The 19,929-nt window shown below is 42.7% G+C and overlaps 1 protein-coding gene across 1 annotated transcript in view; it reads left to right on the forward strand.

The window, feature by feature from the left end:
- Window positions 1-19,929, forward strand: part of LOC139381311 (eyes shut homolog) — a 254,785-nt gene that overhangs the window by 102,333 nt on the left and 132,523 nt on the right. Inside the window, exons 16-19 of the mRNA XM_071124763.1 lie at window positions 15,657-16,146; window positions 16,246-16,398; window positions 16,447-16,739; window positions 19,520-19,619. Of these exons, the coding sequence (XP_070980864.1) occupies window positions 15,657-16,146; window positions 16,246-16,398; window positions 16,447-16,739; window positions 19,520-19,619 (1,036 nt within the window). The remainder of the gene's footprint in view (window positions 1-15,656; window positions 16,147-16,245; window positions 16,399-16,446; window positions 16,740-19,519; window positions 19,620-19,929) is intronic.

Genomic DNA, 19,929 nt, shown 5'->3' on the forward strand with positions numbered 1-19,929 from the left:
TCTACTGTCTTACTACACATACTGGCTACTGACTAGAGCTGTCTACTGTCTTACTACACATACTGACTAGAGCTGTCTACTGTCTTACTACACATACTGGTTACTGACTAGAGCTGTCTACTGTCTTACTACACATACTGGTTACTGACTAGAGCTGTCTACTGTCTTACTACACATACTGGCTACTGACTAGAGCTGTCTACTGTCTTACTACACATACTGACTAGAGCTGTCTACTGTCTTACTACACATACTGGCTACTGACTAGAGCTGTCTACTGTCTTACTACACATACTGGCTACTGACTAGAGCTGTCTACTGTCTTACTACACATACTGGTACTGACTAGAGCTGTCTACTGTCTTACTACACTTACTGGTACTGACTAGAGCTGTCTACTGTCTTACTACACATACTGGCTACTGACTAGAGCTGTCTACTGTCTTACTACACATACTGACTAGAGCTGTCTACTGTCTTACTACACATACTGGCTACTGACTAGAGCTGTCTACTGTCTTACTACACATACTAGAGCTGTCTACTGTCTTACTACACATACTGGCTACTGAGAGCTGTCTACTGTCTTACTACACATACTGGCTACTGACTAGAGCTGTCTACTGTCTTACTACACATACTGGTTACTGACTAGAGCTGTCTACTGTCTTACTACACATACTGGTTACTGACTAGAGCTGTCTACTGTCTTACTACACATACTGGCTACTGACTAGAGCTGTCTACTGTCTTACTACACATACTGACTACTAGAGCTGTCTACTGTCTTACTACACATACTGGCTACTGACTAGAGCTGTCTACTGTCTTACTACACATACTGGCTACTGACTAGAGCTGTCTACTGTCTTACTACACATACTGGTTACTGACTAGAGCTGTCTACTGTCTTACTACACATACTGGTTACTGACTAGAGCTGTCTACTGTCTTACTACACTGATACTGGTCTACTGACTAGAGCTGTCTACTGTCTTACTACACATACTGGCTACTGACTTGTCTACTGTCTTACACATACTGGCTACTGACTAGAGCTGTCTACTGTCTTACTACACATACTGACTAGAGCTGTCTACTGGCTACTGACTAGAGCTGTCTACTGTCTTACTACATACTGGCTACTGACTAGAGCTGTCTACTGTCTTACTACACATACTGGCTACTGACTAGAGCTGTCTACTGTCTTACTACACATACTGGTTACTGACTAGAGCTGTCTACTGTCTTACTACACATACTGACTAGAGCTGTCTACTGTCTTACTACACATACTGGCTACTGACTAGAGCTGTCTACTGTCTTACTACACATACTGGCTACTGACTAGAGCTGTCTACTGTCTTACTACACATACTGACTACTAGAGCTGTCTACTGTCTTACTACACATACTGGCTACTGACTAGAGCTGTCTACTGTCTTACTACACATACTGGCTACTGACTAGAGCTGTCTACTGTCTTACTACACATACTGGTTACTGACTAGAGCTGTCTACTGTCTTACTACACATACTGGCTACTGACTAGAGCTGTCTACTGTCTTACTACACATACTGACTAGAGCTGTCTCCTGTCTTACTACACTACTGACTAGAGCTGTCTACTGTCTTACTACACATACTGGCTACTGACTAGAGCTGTCTACTGTCTTACTACACATACTGGCTACTGACTAGAGCTGTCTACTGTCTTACTACACATACTGGAGCTGTACTGACTAGAGCTGTCTACTGTCTTACTACACATACTGGCTACTGACTAGAGCTGTCTACTGTCTTACTACACATACTGGCTACTGACTAGAGCTGTCTACTGTCTTACTACACATACTGGTTACTGACTAGAGCTGTCTACTGTCTTACTACACATACTGGTTACTGACTAGAGCTGTCTACTGTCTTACTACACATACTGGCTACTGACTAGAGCTGTCTACTGTCTTACTACACATACTGACTAGAGCTGTCTACTGTCTTACTACACATACTGGCTACTGACTAGAGCTGTCTACTGTCTTACTACACATACTGGCTACTGACTAGAGCTGTCTACTGTCTTACTACACATACTGGTTACTGACTAGAGCTGTCTACTGTCTTACTACACACACACTACTGGCTACTGACTAGAGCTGTCTACTGTCTTACTACACATACTGGCTACTGACTAGAGCTGTCTACTGTCTTACTACACATACTGACTAGAGCTGTCTACTGTCTTACTACACATACTGGCTACTGACTAGAGCTGTCTACTGTCTTACTACACATACTGGCTACTGACTGACTACTGTCTTACTACACATACTGACTAGAGCTGTCTACTGTCTTACTACACATACTGGTTACTGACTAGAGCTGTCTACTGTCTTATTACACATACTGACTACTGACTAGAGCTGTCTACTGTCTTACTACACATACTGGCTACTGACTAGAGCTGTCTACTGTCTTACTACACATACTACACATACTGGCTACTGACTATAGCTGTCTACTGTCTTACTACACATACTGGTTACTGACTAGAGCTGTCTACTGTCTTACTACACATACTGGTACTGATAGCTGGTTTACTGACTGACTAGAGCTGTCTACTGTCTTACTACACATACTGGCTACTGACTAGAGCTGTCTACTGTCTTACTACACATACTGACTAGAGCTGTCTACTGTCTTACTACACATACTGGCTACTGACTAGAGCTGTCTACTGTCTTACTACACATACTGACTAGAGCTGTCTACTGTCTTACTACACATACTGGCTACTGACTAGAGCTGTCTACTGTCTTACTACACATACTGGTCTACTGACTAGAGCTGTCTACTGTCTTACTACACATACTGGTTACTGACTAGAGCTGTCTACTGTCTTACTACACATACTGGTTACTGACTAGAGCTGTCTACTGTCTTACTACACATACTAGGCTGTCTACTGTCTTACTACACATACTGCTGCTGTCTACTACTACACATACTGGCTACTGACTAGAGCTGTCTACTGTCTTACTACACATACTGGCTACTGACTAGAGCTGTCTACTGTCTTACTACACATACTGGCTACTGACTACTGTCTACTAGCTGTCTACTGTCTTACTACACATACTGGCTACTGACTAGAGCTGTCTACTGTCTTACTACACATACTGGCTACTGACTAGAGCTGTCTACTGTCTTACTACACATACTGGTACTGACTAGAGCTGTCTACTGTCTTACTACACATACTGACTAGAGCTGTCTACTGTCTTACTACACATACTGGCTACTGACTAGAGCTGTCTACTGTCTTACTACACATACTGGCTACTGACTAGAGCTGTCTACTGTCTTACTACACATACTGACTAGAGCTGTCTACTGTCTTACTACACATACTGGCTACTGACTAGAGCTGTCTACTGTCTTACTACACATACTGGCTACTGACTAGAGCTGTCTACTGTCTTACTACACATACTGACTAGAGCTGTCTACTGTCTTACTACACATACTGGCTACTGACTAGAGCTGTCTACAGCTGTCTACTGTCTTACTACACATACTGGTTACTGACTAGAGCTGTCTACTGTCTTACTACACATACTGGTTACTGACTAGAGCTGTCTACTGTCTTACTACACATACTGGCTACTGACTAGAGCTGTCTACTGTCTTACTACACATACTGACTAGAGCTGTCTACTGTCTTACTACACATACTGGCTACTGACTAGAGCTGTCTACTGTCTTACAACACATACTGGCTACTGACTAGAGCTGTCTACTGTCTTACTACACATACTGACTAGAGCTGTCTACTACTGCACACACTGGCTACTGACTAGGGCTGTCTACTGTCTTACTACACATACTGACTAGAGCTGTCTACTGTCTGACTAGAGCTATCTACTGTCTTACTACACATACTTACTGACTAGAGCTGTCTACTGTCTTACTACACATACTGGCTACTGACTAGAGCTGTCTACTGTCTTACTACACATACTGGTTACTGACTAGAGCTGTCTACTGTCTTACTACACATACTGACTAGAGCTGTCTACTGTCTTACTACACATACTGGCTACTGACTAGAGCTGTCTACTGTCTTACTACACATACTGGCTGTCTTACTGACTAGAGCTGTCTACTGTCTTACTACACATACACATACTGGTTACTGACTAGAGCTGTCTACTGTCTTACTACACATACTGGCTACTGACTAGAGCTGTCTACTGTCTTACTACACATACTGGCTAGATGACTAGGCTGTCTACTGTCTTACTACACATACTGGCTACTGACTAGAGCTGTCTACTGTCTTACTACACATACTGGCTACTGACTAGAGCTGTCTACTGTCTTACTACACATACTGGCTACTGACTAGAGCTGTCTACTGTCTTACTACACATACTGGCTACTGACTAGAGCTGTCTACTGTCTTACTACACATACTGACTAGAGCTGTCTACTGTCTTACTACACATACTGGCTACTGACTAGAGCTGTCTACTGTCTTACTACACATACTGGTTACTGACTAGAGCTGTCTACTGTCTTACTACACATTCTGACTAGAGCTGTCTACTGTCTTACTACACATACTGGCTACTGACTAGAGTTGTCTACTGTCTTACTACACATACTGGCTACTGACTAGACTGTCTACTGTCTTACTACACATACTGGCTACTGACTAGAGCCACTGTCCTATGAGCAGGGTTGGGTCAATACCATTTACATTTCAGTCAATTCAAAAAGTTCCCTGAAATTCAAATTCTCTTTAATGCTTTTCCATGAGGAAAAATTGGAATTGGAATTTGGTTTACTTTCTGTATTGACTCGAATTGAAATGGAATTGACCCCAATGCTGCTTCCGAGGCATATACACATGCTAGGGTATGGAGTAGGGTTAGTACTATAGAAATGTAATTACTAGAACGGTACGCCACATTCAAGTCAACATGTACACATGCTAGGGTATGGAGTAGGGTTGGTACTATAGAAATGTAATTACTAGAACGGTACGCCACATTCAAGTCAACATGTACACATGCTAGGGTATTGAGTAGGGTTAGTACTATAGAAATATAATTACTAGAACGGTACGCCACATTCAAGTCAACATGTACACATGCTAGGGTACTGAGTAGGGTTAGTACTATAGAAATGTAATTACTAGAATGGTACGCCACATTCAAGTCAACATGTACACATGCTAGGGTACTGAGTAGGGTTAGTACTATAGAAATGTAATTACTAGAACGGTACGCCCCATTCAAGTCAACATGTGCACATGCTAGGGTATTGAGTAGGGTTAGTACTATAGAAATATAATTACTAGAACGGTACGCCACATTCAAGTCAACATTTCTGTCACTTGTGGACCGGCAGCCGTATTGACTATACCCATGAGGGGGCTTATGGGTAATTCCAAGGTAATAGAGTGACGCCAAGACTCCGATTTTTCACTTTCAAATGTCTTTCAAACAAACACAAATGATTGCACTGTTAAACAAACCATACAACTCTATGCACAAGACCCACTTTTAACAATTTCCTATGAAAATCTACTTGAAGAACAGTGCAGATGAAAAGTTTGGTAACAGAATGACGGTTTGTGCTGTTGGTGCCCTCATTCTATTACCAAACTTTGCATATGCGCTTGGTTACCGTGGAATTGCCCTTATCCATTCTAGTAATAATTATATTTCTATGGCTTCTGAGGCTCACAGCCTCACACACATGCTGGGGTTGACTGGGGCTCCCACTGACCCTGTGGTTAGTAGGTATAAAACACATGCTGGGGTTGACTGGGGCTCCCACTGACCCTGTGGTTAGTAGGTATAAAACACATGCTGGGGTTGACTGGGGCTTCCACTGACCCTGTGGTTAGTAGGTATAAAACACATGCTGGGGTTGACTGGGGCTCCCACTGACCCTGTGGTTAGTAGGTATAAAACACATGCTGGGGTTGACTGGGGCTCCCACTGACCCTGTGGTTAGTAGGTATAAAACACATGCTGGGGTTGACTGGGGCTCCCACTGACCCTGTGGTTAGTAGGTATAAAGCACATGCTGGGGTTGACTGGGGCTCCCACTGACCCTGTGGTTAGTAGGTATAAAACACATGCTGGGGTTGACTGGGGCTCCCACTGACCCTGTGGACTAAATACTGATCACAACAAAATACTGATCACACCTAAATACTGATCTCGACTAAATACTGATCTCGACTAAATACTGATCTCGACTAAATACTGATCTCGACTAAATACTGATCTCGACTAAATACTGATCACAACTAAATACTGATCACGACTAAATACATTTTGAATCAGTTAAACATGTGCTACATTAGAGATACATCATTAAATATGTCTAATATAATGTTATAATCTGTATCATAAAATATTGTAAATGTAATAACGTGTTATACCTGTTGGCAAAGTGTTGCCACAATGTGTTGTTAGATGGCCAGGGATCACTTGAAAAAGAGATGTTAATCTCAATGTGTCTCTGTGTGTTGTTAGATGGCCAGGGATCACTTGAAAAAGAGATGTTAATCTCAATTTGTCTCTGTGTGTTGTTAGATGGCCAGGGATCACTTGAAAGAGAGATGTTAATCTCAATGTGTCTCTGTGTGTGGTTAGATGGCCAGGGATCACTTGAAAAAGAGATGTTAATCTCAATGTGTCTTTGTGTCTCTGTGTGTTAGATGGCCAGGGATCACTTGAAAAAGAGATGTTAATCTCAATGTGTCTCTGTGTGTTGTTAGATGGCCAGGGATCACTTGAAAAAGAGATGTTCATCTCAATTTGTCTCTGTGTGTTAGATGGCCAGGGATCACTTGAAAAAGAGATGTTAATCTCAATGTGTCTTTGTGTGTGGTTAGATGGCCAGGGATCACTTGAAAAAGAGATGTTAATCTCAGTGTCTTTTCTGGTTAAATAAAGGACAAATAAATTATATGCTTTACTGCAAGACCGTTGTATCCAGATTAAGGGCTGTGATATTCCTGATGTTCATCCTGATGTTCATCCTGATGTTATCCTCTATTGTGCTAATAGCCTTTTCATTGTATTCCTATCTTCTACATCAGCTGATTGAACACGTTGTTCTACTGATGTCAATAAGTCAATGTTCAGCTGCTGAGCTAATTTGCTGAGTCATAAGTTAATGTATCTCTATCGATGCGAGATCAGACATTTTGGCGCATGTCTGAAATAGCACCCTATGCACTCTATACAGTGCACTACTTTTGACCAGGGCGCATAGGGCTCTGGTCAGAAATAGCGCACTATATAGGGAATAGGGTGCCATTTCAGACACAGTCATGCACTGAGTTGAATTCATTAATCATCCTAGATATTTCTTTTTCTCATTCCTTTGGTACCAAATAAAACTGAGTATCATTGCACTTTGAGCAAGAGTATTTGGAATTAATTATTGTTCTCTCAAGACCATACCAGTTTATAATTTTATGAATATAAATTATTCTAAATATTTAACCACATCTTTTCAAAAACAGAGATTTCATTAATTTTTTATTTTTGTTCCTATTTTTGTATTAAAATTGAAAACATGAATTTTATACATGAGTGAAGCCGAGTGAAGTTGTCATGTTCTTTTTGCAACTTTATAGAATGGATGTAAAACCAATTATTAATGGATGTTAGATGGTAAAGGAATGGACGTTAGATGGTAATGGATGTTAGATGGTAAAGGATGTTAGATGGTAATGGATGTTAGATGGTAATGGATGTTAGATGGTAATGGATGTTAGATGGTAATGGATGTTAGATGGTAATGGATATTAGATGGTAAAGGAATGGATGTTATATAGTAATGGATGTTAGATGGTAATGGATGTTAGATGGTAATGGATGTTAGATGGTAAAGGATATTAGATGGTAAAGGATATTAGATGGTAAAGGATATTAGATGGTAATGGATGTTAGATGGTAATGGATGTTAGATGGTAATGGATGGTATATAGTAAAGGAATGGATGTTAGATGGTAAAGGATGTTATATAGTAAAGGAATGGATGTTATATAGTAATGGATGTTAGATGGTAATGGATGTTAGATGGTAATGGATGTTATATAGTATTGGATGTTATATAGCAAAGGATGTTATATAGTAAAGGAATGGATGTAAAACCAATTATTAATGGATGTTAGATGGTAATGGATATTAGATGGTAATGGATGTTATATAGTAATGGATGGTATATAGTAAAGGAATGGATGTTAGATGGTAAAGGATGTTATATAGTAAAGGAATGGATGTTATATAGTAATGGATGTTAGATGGTAATGGATGTTAGATGGTAATGGATGTTATATAGTATTGGATGTTAGATGGTAATGGATGTTAGATGGTAATGGATGTTATATAGTACAGCAATGGATGTTAGATTAAAGGTATAAATAATAAAAAAGAGTGCCTGAAAGGTCAGAATGTTCATTTTGCAGAGATCAATAACTGTCTTCAGGTGACAAACTGATTAGGTTTCTGTGTTATCAGGGAGACATATGAGGTGCAGGTTATCTGCTAGAGTGCAGGGCCCATATTCATAAAGCATCTCTGAGTAGGAGTGCTGATCTAGGATCAGTTCTGCCTTTTAGATAATAATAAGTAAGATTACATGGACAGGGGGGACCTGATCCTAGATCAGCACTCCTTCTCTGAAACACTTTATGAATACGGGTGACAGTAATTGACTGGGTGACTTCTATCTCACACTCATCAGACTCACTCATTACACACACACACACACACACACACACACACACACACACACACACACACACACACACACACACACACACACACACACACACACACACACACACACACACACACACACACACACACAAGGTGACAGTAGTTATGTGGGATGTGGCTGTTCAAACCAGTCATATGAGTCAGTTGTAGGAGCAGACAGTCAGAACCGTGCACTAGGCCTATCTATCAGTATAGGCAGGTCAGCTACCAGACAGACAGTCAGAACCGTGCACTAGGCCTATCTATCAGTATAGGCAGGTCAGACACCAGACAGACAGTCAGAACTGTGCACTAGGCCTATCTATCAGTATAGGCAGGTCAGACCCCAGACAGACAGTCAGAACTGTGCACTAGGCCTATCTATCAGTATAGGCAGGTCAGACACCAGACAGACAGTCAGAACCGTGCACTAGGCCTATCTATCAGTATAGGTCATCCCCCAGACATCCTATCTATCGGCAATCAAAAACGGTATCTCACAATGCAATGCTGTATCTTGAAATTTCTTGGCTTGCAACGTCTCACAACTTCGGGTAAAGCAGGGCCTATCATCAATGAATAGGCTAGGACATTCTACAAGAAACCGACCGAAGACAGTACAACAGACCAAAGACTGCAGGCAGGCCAGCACGAGGGAGAGAGAAGAGGTGCAGGCAGGCCAGCACGAGGGAGAGAGAATAGGTGCAGGCAGGCCAGCACGAGGAAGAGAGAAGCGGTGCAGGCAGGCCAGCACAAGGGAGAGAGAAGAGGTGCAGGCAGGCCAGCGCGAGGAAGAGAGAAAAGGGGGCAGGCAGGCAGGCAAGCACGAGGAAGAGAGAAGAGGGGGCAGGCAGGCCAGCGAGAGGGAGAGAGAAGAGGGGGCAGGCAGGCCAGCACGAGGGAGAGAGAAGAGGGGTGCGGGCAGGCCAGCGAGAGGGAATGTCTTGGTAATCTGTATCTCGCAATTTCTTTTCTTGCATGCCTCGCAAGTTCACCAAAGTAGCCTAAAGTCGGGTGTACACTATGAGATGTTGAGATCAGAGACAAAATCCCCAAGTCATTGGCTACTCACCGACGTTTAATGTCAACTGATCTGTGTGCTCCCGATCCCGTCCTTAAGCAGGCCCAGACGGCCCAATATTTTCAAACAATTTTGATTTCATCAGCACAAAATCTGCAATGATCTTGTAGTGTGAGATATGCAACTACAAGATTTCAGAACGGTGATCAGCAATAGCCAATGAGATCTCGACTAGTAGCGATGACTACTACCAGGATGCTTTTGTACTTGCCAAAGTGTTAAATTGTTACAGCTCTGACAAGCTCTTTACACACAATGTTATTCAACTCAAAATGTATTGGCTAGATACTTCAAGCATGAATGAATGTCGGACTGAAAACATTTTTGAGGCTGCTTTGAGCCACAGCTTGTCGTAGCTACGTAAAATCTAATCACATCATCACATCATTGTTTTAGTGAGACAGCGTGGTATGGAGAATCCTCAAGACCAAGTGAAGAATCTTGTCTGTGCCACATTGTTTCTTCTGCGCACCACGACGTTGGCAAGACAACAAACTCCTGGAAAGACGGTCATTTAATGTGAGAGGCTTAGCAGTGTTACTGTTTTATAAGTCTTGTGGTAACCGCCCGGGCTTTTAAAGCCTACCATCTAGTTAGCAACTTTGATGGGGGTAGGGGCCACAAACAATCTGCTCACGAGGCTGCATACCCACATCCACACCCCCCCATCAAAATGTTTTGCTGTTTTACAGGGTGTAGAGAAATGTTTGCAGTTTTTAATATGACATCTGAGTGAGACTGACAAACAAAATCAATAGGGGACCCCCGGCCGGTAATTCATGATACCATGATAACAACAAGTTTAGATAGCTGGCCGCTAACTTAGCAATCTAAAGAATGTTAGCTGAACCTGGGCTAATTGTGACTGAGCCAAGGGCTTTCAAAAGGGGGGCTTCCCGCGGGCCACCAGTTGCCATCCCTGAGTTAGGCTATAACAAGGAAAATAATATGTTTTATGATAACTGCACTGTGATTAACATTTTGTGGGTGGAAAAAAAGTTAAAAAAAACAATGTTTCTCATTTAGGGATTTTTCTTAACATTAAGGATCCCAACTTTGTTTAAATGTTTTAGTCAGTAGTTAGATGTGGCAGTTTAAACAGTGGCACTACTGGATACAGCCATTTCAGTTCACTGTTGTCACTGTGTTAGATAACTGCCTAGCAACATTTTCCTTTTACACTTCCTTCATTTCACTTTAATTTAAACTGATCTCTAAAAATATAGCTCATAGTGGTGCAAAACTTTACATCCTCTCAGCGCAAAATACTGGGATAAACAGCAAGGGAATAGCCTACATTGCATAAGACTGGTGGGGAATCATTAAGTGATGTGATGACACTGTGACCTTTTCTCCAAACCAGCCAGGAATTAACTATTCATGCAGTGGATAAACCTTCTACGTTGACACCTGAAATCAAGTGTTGTCAAACACTCCAAAGCACATTGAATGTGTCGCTAAACACTGTTCAAAGTAGTGACACAACCTTTAGTCCCTCTCTGTCTCAACTAAAACCCTGTACTAGGTCTGTTTGTGTACCCTTCCACCCTCTTTTGACACCTTCGCTGTGCGTTCTCAGATGTTGTTAGTCTCTCTATCTGCCTCAGCAAAGCAACAGAGTCTCCTATATTATCTCCAGGGCTGCAATGGGCTAGCTCATTTATAGCCTACATTACAGCCCCATCTGTCCCATGGGAAAGAAATACCATATAATCACCCAGACCCTTTAAGGAATTTCCTTGAGTGTTTAATATTAGTATGCAGCCTACCCCCCGCTATATGTGTGCAAAATTTCTCTGCACGGCCCTAACGTATTTTATATACATAACTTGACCTATACTAATGAGTGAGATGTGCTTGGTGACAAATTTGTTGATAATATTGATTCAGCAGAGCTAGCTAGCTGGTAGATGGAAATAGAGGCGTCTAATATTGATTCAGCAGAGCTAGCTAGCTGGTAGACGGAAATAGAAGCATCTAATATTGATTCACCATAGCTAGCTAGCTGGTACACAGAAATAGAGGCATCTAATAATGATTCAGCAGAGCTAGCTAGCTGGTAGACGGAAATAGAGACATCTAATATTGATTCAGCAGAGCTAGCTAGCTGGTAGACAGAAATAGAGGTGTCTCCAGAGAATAAAAAGGAAGTACTAGATGAACTCTTAACCTGGATGTATTTTAGCGTGTCACAACATGTCAAAAGTAGTACCGTGTATTTGGTAATTTACTCTCATATGCACTGAGTGGACAAAACAATAGGTACACCTTTTCTTTCCATGACATAGACTGACCAGGTGAATCCAGGTGAGTGGGAAGCACTGGAGTCAACATGGGCCAGCATCCCTGTGGAAAGATTTTGACACCTTGCAGTCCATACCCCGATGAATTAAGGCTGTTCTGAGGGCAAAAAGGGGGTGCAACTCAATATTAGGAAGGTGTTGGGTCACAGTGGAGAAGGGTTCTTACAATAGCCAAAAATGTCATACAGGAATATTCAAATTAAATTATATTCAGCTATCTCATATTATTTTGTGATACAGTACCTTTACCGTGGTCCTAAGAGGAAAGGTTTATCTTCCTTATAAATGAACAGTCGATAACATCAACATACACTCTTAGAGAGAAAAGGCTAAATGTTTCCGAAAAGGTTCTTCAGCTGACCCCATTGGTCGGAGAACCCTTTCTGGCACCAAAAGGGTTCTTCGGCTGACCCCATTGGTCGGAGAACCCTTTCTGGCACCAAAAGGGTTCTTCAGCTGACCCCATTGGTCGGAGAACCCTTTCTGGCACCAAAAGGGTTCTACCTGGAAACAAAAAGGGTTCTTCAATGGGTTCTCGTATGGGGACAGCTGAATAACTTTTTTAAGTTCTAGAGAGCACCTTTTTTTTCTAAGATTGACGAAAACAATTTGTAATGAAAGAATAATAATCAACTAAACAACTATGAGATCCATTCACTTGTTCTCCTGGAGTTTGTTTTCCCAGACGTCCATTAATGACGCTCTATAGCCTATACCGCAGTTCATCACACTCGTAACGCCGCCCTCCCCGAAACACCAGCGCCCCATTCCCTATATAGTGCACTACTTTTGACCAGAGCCTATGGGCTATCCCATAGGGCTTCAGTCCAAAGTAGTGCACTATGTAGGTAATGGGTTGCCATTTGGGACGCATCCCAGCGCTGGCATGCTTCACTAGTTTATGCTGAGTTAAACAGATTGGTATAGAGTTGAAAGGCATCCCAGTCCCAGCGTATTAACCACGGTGCAATCTCATGTGACGCACTGAGCACTCTGCTAGTGATGGGTTTCGCTAGTCAGTCCCCCTTCGTCCCTCATACACTCGCACTCACACATGTACACACACACACACACACTCACTGACAGCCTGAAGTTTGAAGTAGAAGTCTAAAGGCTGTCATGCTGACAAAGTCCCTGGTCTAGAAGTGTATTATTGTAAAACAGTAGTATGTCTGTACCACAGCAACTTATTGTACCACAGTAATATGTCTGTACCTCAGCAACTTAGTATATTATTGTACCACAGTAATATGTCTGTACCACAGCAACTTAGTATATTATTGTACCACAGTAATATGTCTGTACCACAGCAACTTAGTATAATATTGTACCACAGTAATATGTCTGTACCACAGCAACTTATTGTACCATAGTAATATGTCTGTACCACAGCAACGTACTGTACCACAGTAATATGTCTGTACCTCAGAAACGTATTGTACCACAGTAATATGTCTGTACCTCAGAAACGTATTGTACCACAGTAATATGTCTGTACCTCAGAAACGTATTGTACCACAGTAATATGTCTGTACCACAGCAACTTATTGTACCACAGTAATATGTCTGTACCACAGCAACGTATTGTACCACAGTAATATGTCTGTACCTCAGAAACGTATTGTACCACAGTAATATGTCTGTACCACAGCAACTTTACGGGGTGACAACAACACTGCTGCATCCTCTCACATATTAGATTAAGTTACAGACACCTGTATGTTTGTTTGTCTGTCTGCCTGTTCCCTGGTTCCCCCCTATCTGTTTGTCTGCTTCCTGCCTGTCTGCCTGCCCCCCTTCCCCATGTCTGTCTGCCCCCTGTCTGTCTGCACCCTGCCTGCTCCCCTCCCTGCCCCCACCACCCTCCCTGCCCCCTGGCCTATCATATGCTGGTGACCAGGCCAGACCTTTCTTTCTCAAGCAGCCTGGTCACAGAGGTACTATTCAGTCACAGCTGTGTGTGCAAACCATTAATCTCTGATAAATGATCTTTATCAGGCAAGACACAGTGGGTCGTAGACCCTGACAAAAGAGTCTGTCAGGTCTGTAAGCCTTAAATTGAAAGCTAAGTGATCGCCAAAATGAGTAGCAGAGTAAAATGAGGATGGGGGCTAGGAAAGAAGTCCTGAGCAGCGAAGCAGCTAATTATTCACACTGGTTTCTGGATCCATCATGACCCTCAACACGCCTCATTTCCCCAAGTCCTAACTCTTCATAGGTTTGTTTTGAATTTGGAGGATATTGGCCCATTGTAGAAATTAACAAAAAGGGCTTGATTACTACTAACAAACTGTCCCTAATATTGTCCCTAATCCCACCGCTTTAAAAACAAACGCAAACAAGCAAAGGTGCATTTCTGGATAGTATGGGGATGTTATGGCAATGTTATAGGAACATTATGTTGATGGTATGGTTACATTATTACAAAATAAATGCTTAATAATGGGGAATGGTGGGGTATGGGACTGAACAGTCCAAACCATTAGCATTGACAGGAAGACTGAACAGTCCAAATCATTAGCATTGACAGGAAGACTGAACAGTCCAAACCATTAGCATTGACAGGAAGACTGAACAGTCCAAACCATTAGCATTGACAGGAAGACTGAACAGTCCAAACCATTAGCATTGACAGGAAGACTGAACAGTCCAAACCATTAACATTGGCAGGAAGACTGAACAGCCCAAACCATTAGCATTGACAGGAAGACTGAACAGTCCAAATCATTAGCATTGACAGGAAGACTGAACAGTCCAAACCATTAGCATTGACAGGAACACTGAACAGCCCAAACCATTAGCATTGACAGGAATACTGAACAGCCCTAAGCTCCCGGCCCTCGGCCCCCGGCCCCTAACCTCCATCTCTAGCCGCAGACCCCAGCCCTAATCCTCTGACATGTTACTACTGTACCCTGACAGTCACCAGTCCTAATCCTCTGACATGTTACTACTGTACCCTGACAGTCACCAGTCCTAATCCTCTGACATGTTACTACTGTACCCTGACAGTCACCAGCCCTAATCCTCTGACATGTTACTACTGTACCCTGACAGTCACCAGTCCTAATCCTCTGACATGTTACTACTGTACCCTGACAGACCCCAGCCCTAATCCTCTGACATGTTACTGCTGTACCCTGACAGTCACCAGTCCTAATCCTCTGACATGTTACTACTGTAACCTGACAGTCACCAGTCCTAATCCTCTGACATGTTACTACTGTACCCTGACAGTCACCAGTCCTAATCCTCTGACATGTTACTACTGTACCCTGACAGTCACCAGTCTTTGGTCCTTTGTGTGGAAGCCAACAGATCATCATTACCACCTGGTGGAGTCCCTGACCTGAGTAGGATCATCCTCCACCATCCTCCACTTCTCCCTCTTCCCCCCTCTCATCCGCCCCCCCTCCATCCACCCCCTGTTAAAGTCATCCCCCTATCCTCAACCCCCCTCTCATCCATCCCCTGTTAAAGTCATCCCCCTCTCCTCCGCCCCCCCTCCATCCAGCCCCTTTTAAAGTCATCCCCCCTCCTCCAGCCCCCTCCATCCACCCCCTGTTAAAGTCATCCCCCTCTCCTCCGCCCCCCTCTCATCCATCCCCTTTTAAAGTCATCCCCCCTCCTCCAGCCCCCTCCATCCAGACCCTGTTAAAGTCATCCCCCTCTCCTCCAGCCCCCTCCATCCAGACCCTGTTAAAGTCATCCCCCTCCATCCAGACCCTGTTAAAGTCATCCCGCTCCATCCAGACCCTGTTAAAGTCATCCACCTCCGTCCAGACCCTGTTAAAGTCATCCCCCTCTCCTCCAGCCCCCTCCATCCAGGCCCTGTTAAAGTCATCCCCCTCTCCTCCGCCCCCCCTCCATCCACCCCCTGTTAAAGTCATCCCCCTATCCTCCACCCCCCCCTCCATCCAGCCCCTTTTAAAGTCATCCCCCCTCCTCCAGCCCCCTCCATCCAGACCCTGTTAAAGTCATCCCCCTCTCCTCCAGCCCCTTCCATCCAGACCCTGTTAAAGTCGTCCCCCTCTACTCCACCCCCCCCCCTACATCCTGCCCCTGTTAGTCATCACCTTCTCCTCCAACCCCCTCCATCCTGCCCCTGTTAAAGTCATCCCCTTCCATCCAGACCCTGTTAATGTCATCATCCTCTACTCCAGCCCCCTCCATCCAGACCCTGCTAAAGTCATCACCCTCTCCTCCAGCCCCCTCCATCCCTGTTAGTCATCCCCCTCTACTCTGCCCCCCTACATCCTGCCCCTGTTAGTCATCACCTTCTCCTCCAACCCCCTCCATCCCGCCCCTGTTAAAGTCATCCCCTTCCATCCAGACCCTGCTAAAGTTATCACCCTCTCACCCAGCCCCCTCCATCCAGACCCTGTTAAAGTCATCACCCTCTCCTCCAGACCCCTCCATCCAGACCCTGTTAAAGTCATCACCCTCTCCTCCAGACCCCTCCATCCAGAATCTGTTAAAGTCATCACCCTCTCCTCCAGACCCCTCCATCCAGACCCTGTTAAAGTCATCACCCTCTCCTCCAGACCCCTCCATCCAGACCCTGTTAAAGTCATCACCCTCTGTCATCCTCTGGGGAGATAACACAGCGGCCAGGCAGACCTGACTGTACCCTTCTGACTGCTCATAGCCTAACTGTCAGGGTGGGAAGAGGGGACAGGGAGAGGGAAGGATAGCTTTTTCTGAACATTTTATCTTGTTTCTTTTAGCCAGTAGTATTTCCAATTGCTTAGATTATAGATTATTGCAGTTATATTTTTGTGGTGATGGAAAAAAGTCAGAGGAATGTGTTCATAGTAAAAAACAGGAGTATGTTCACTGTAATATACTAGCAGTATGTTCACTGTAATATACTAGGAGTATGTTCACTGTAATATACTAGGAGTACGTTCACTGTAATATACTAGGAGTATGTTCACTGTACTATACTAGGAGTATGTTCACTGTAATATACTAGGAGTATGTTCACTGTAATATACTAGGAGTATGTTCACTGTAATATACTAGCAGTATGTTCACTGTAATATACTAGGAGTATGTTCACTGTACTATACTAGGAGTATGTTCACTGTACTATACTAGGAGTATGTTCACTGTAATATACTAGGAGTATGTTCACTGTACTATACTAGGAGTATGTTCACTGTACTATACTAGGAGTATGTTCACTGTACTATACTAGCAGTGTGTTCACTGTACTATACTAGGAGTATGTTCACTGTAATATACTAGGAGTACGTTCACTGTACTATACTAGGAGTATGTTCACTGTAATATACTAGGAGTATGTTCACTGTAATATACTAGGAGTATGTTCACTGTAATATACTAGGAGTATGTTCACTGTACTATACTAGGAGTATGTTCACTGTAATATACTAGCAGTATGTTCACTGTAATATACTAGGAGTATGTTCACTGTACTATACTAGGAGTATGTTCACTGTACTATACTAGGAGTATGTTCACTGTAATATACTAGGAGTATGTTCACTGTAATATACTAAGAGTATGTTCACTGTACTATACTAGGAGTATGTTCACTGTAATATACCAGGAGTACGTTCACTGTACTATACTAGGAGTATGTTCACTGTAATATCCAATATACTAGGAGTATGTTCACTGTAATATACTAGGAGTATGTTCACTGTACTATACTAGGAGTATGTTCACTGTACTATACTAGGAGTATGTTCACTGTACTATACTAGGAGTATGTTCACTGTACTATACTAGGAGTATGTTCACTGTACTATACTAGGAGTATGTTCACTGTACTATACTAGGAGTATGTTCACTGTAATATACTAGGAGTACGTTCACTGTAATATACTAGGAGTATTTCCAAACTGCTTTATTATACTTGTATGATTGATAACGTTCCATGTTATCTGATGAGCTGATTAAATGAGCTGAAGAAAAGCTTAATGGTCAGAGAAATAGAGTGCTAACCAGATGGTAATTGTCCTTGTCTCGTCTCTGGACTCATCACTCACTATGAACTATATACAACATGCTCTTATTAGAATATGGCAAAATAGTGTCATTTAACCAATGTAGTTGGGAGAGGCTACACGGACGCTCCTGGTGCTCACAACTATGAGATATGTTGCTAAACTGAGAGCCATAAATTTAAGCTAAGCTAGCTAGTTGTCTCCCAGTGTAGTTAGTTATACAGTATGTTACCTGATCTGACATATTCGTTAGGTCACATAGCATGTTTAGGGTAAGAGACAGAAATATCATAAAACTAGGTTGTAAATATGTGTGAATGAAAACAGTTAAAGCTATAGATACAATGGTCTTCTGAGCTCAGCTTGATGATAGTGTTGTCTAATGGGTGTGTGGCATGTCTAGATTAGAGTCTTTATTATCCCACATATCTAGAGTAGAGTGGAATTTTCATTATCCCACATATCTAGAGTAGAGTCTTTATTATCCCTCATATCTAGAGTAGAGTCTTTATTATTCCACATATCTAGATTAGAGTTTTTATTATCCCACATATCTAGAGTAGAGTCTTTATTATCCCACATATCTAGAGTAGAGTCTTTATTATCCCACATATCTAGAGTAGAGTAGAGTCTTTATTATCCCACATATCTAGAGTAGAGTCTTTATTATCCCACATATCTAGAGTAGAGTCTTTATTATCCCACATATCTAGAGTAGAGTAGTCTTTATTATCCCACATATCTAGAGTAGAGTCTTTATTATCCCACATATCTAGAGTAGAGTCTTTATTATCCCACATATCTAGAGTAGAGTCTTTATTATCCCACATATCTAGAGTAGAGTAGAGTCTTTATTATCCCACATATCTAGAGTAGAGTCTTTATTATCCCACATATCTAGAGTAGAGTCTTTATTATCCCACATATCTAGAGTAGAGTACAGGCTTTATTATCCCACAAGGGCAATTCATTTAGCAGCATATAGTAAAAAACAATGGACACATGACAATAAATACACACAACAGAATGTTTTAATATAGAATATTGACCTATTAGTTTTAGTCCTGCTGTCACGCCCTGGCCATGGTGTGAATAGGGTGGGCATTCTAGTTTCTTTATTTCTATGTTGGTGTGGTTCCCAATCAGAGGCAGCTGTCTATCGTTGTCTCTGATTCGGGATCATATATAAGTTGTTATTTTTCGTTTGGGTTTTGTGGGTAGTTGTTTTCTGTTTATTGTCTGCACCTGACAGGACTGTTTCGGTTTTCCCTCTTTGTTATTTTGTTTGAGTGTTTTGAGTATTACATTTATAATGAACACTTACCACGCTGCGTTTTGGTCGACTCCTTCATACGATGATCGTTACAGAACTACCCACCTAAAAAGGACCAAGCAGCATGTTCAAGAGGAGCAGGGATCCTGGGCCCGGGAGAAAAGAGAGTGGAGGACATCCTGGACCTGGGAGGAGGTAATGGCAGGGGACAAGACCCTGCCATGGAAACAGGCAGAGGCAGTGAAAGAGGTTTTTTTTTGGGGGGGGGTGGGGGGGTACATGAGGAGAGTGGCAGAGTCAGGGTTCAGACCTGAGCCAACTCGTTGTGCTTACCGTGGGGAGTGTCTCCAGTGCGCATTCATAGCCCGGTGCGCTCTATTCCTACTCCTACTTTCACAGTCCGGAACCTCCAATGACGGGCCACTGTCCGGAACCTCCAACAACGGGCCACTGTCCGGAACCTCCAACGACGGGCCACTGTCCGGAACCTCCAACGACGGGCCAC

Source organism: Oncorhynchus clarkii, chromosome 23, assembly GCF_045791955.1.
Source record: "Oncorhynchus clarkii lewisi isolate Uvic-CL-2024 chromosome 23, UVic_Ocla_1.0, whole genome shotgun sequence".
NCBI lineage: Eukaryota > Metazoa > Chordata > Actinopteri > Salmoniformes > Salmonidae > Oncorhynchus > Oncorhynchus clarkii.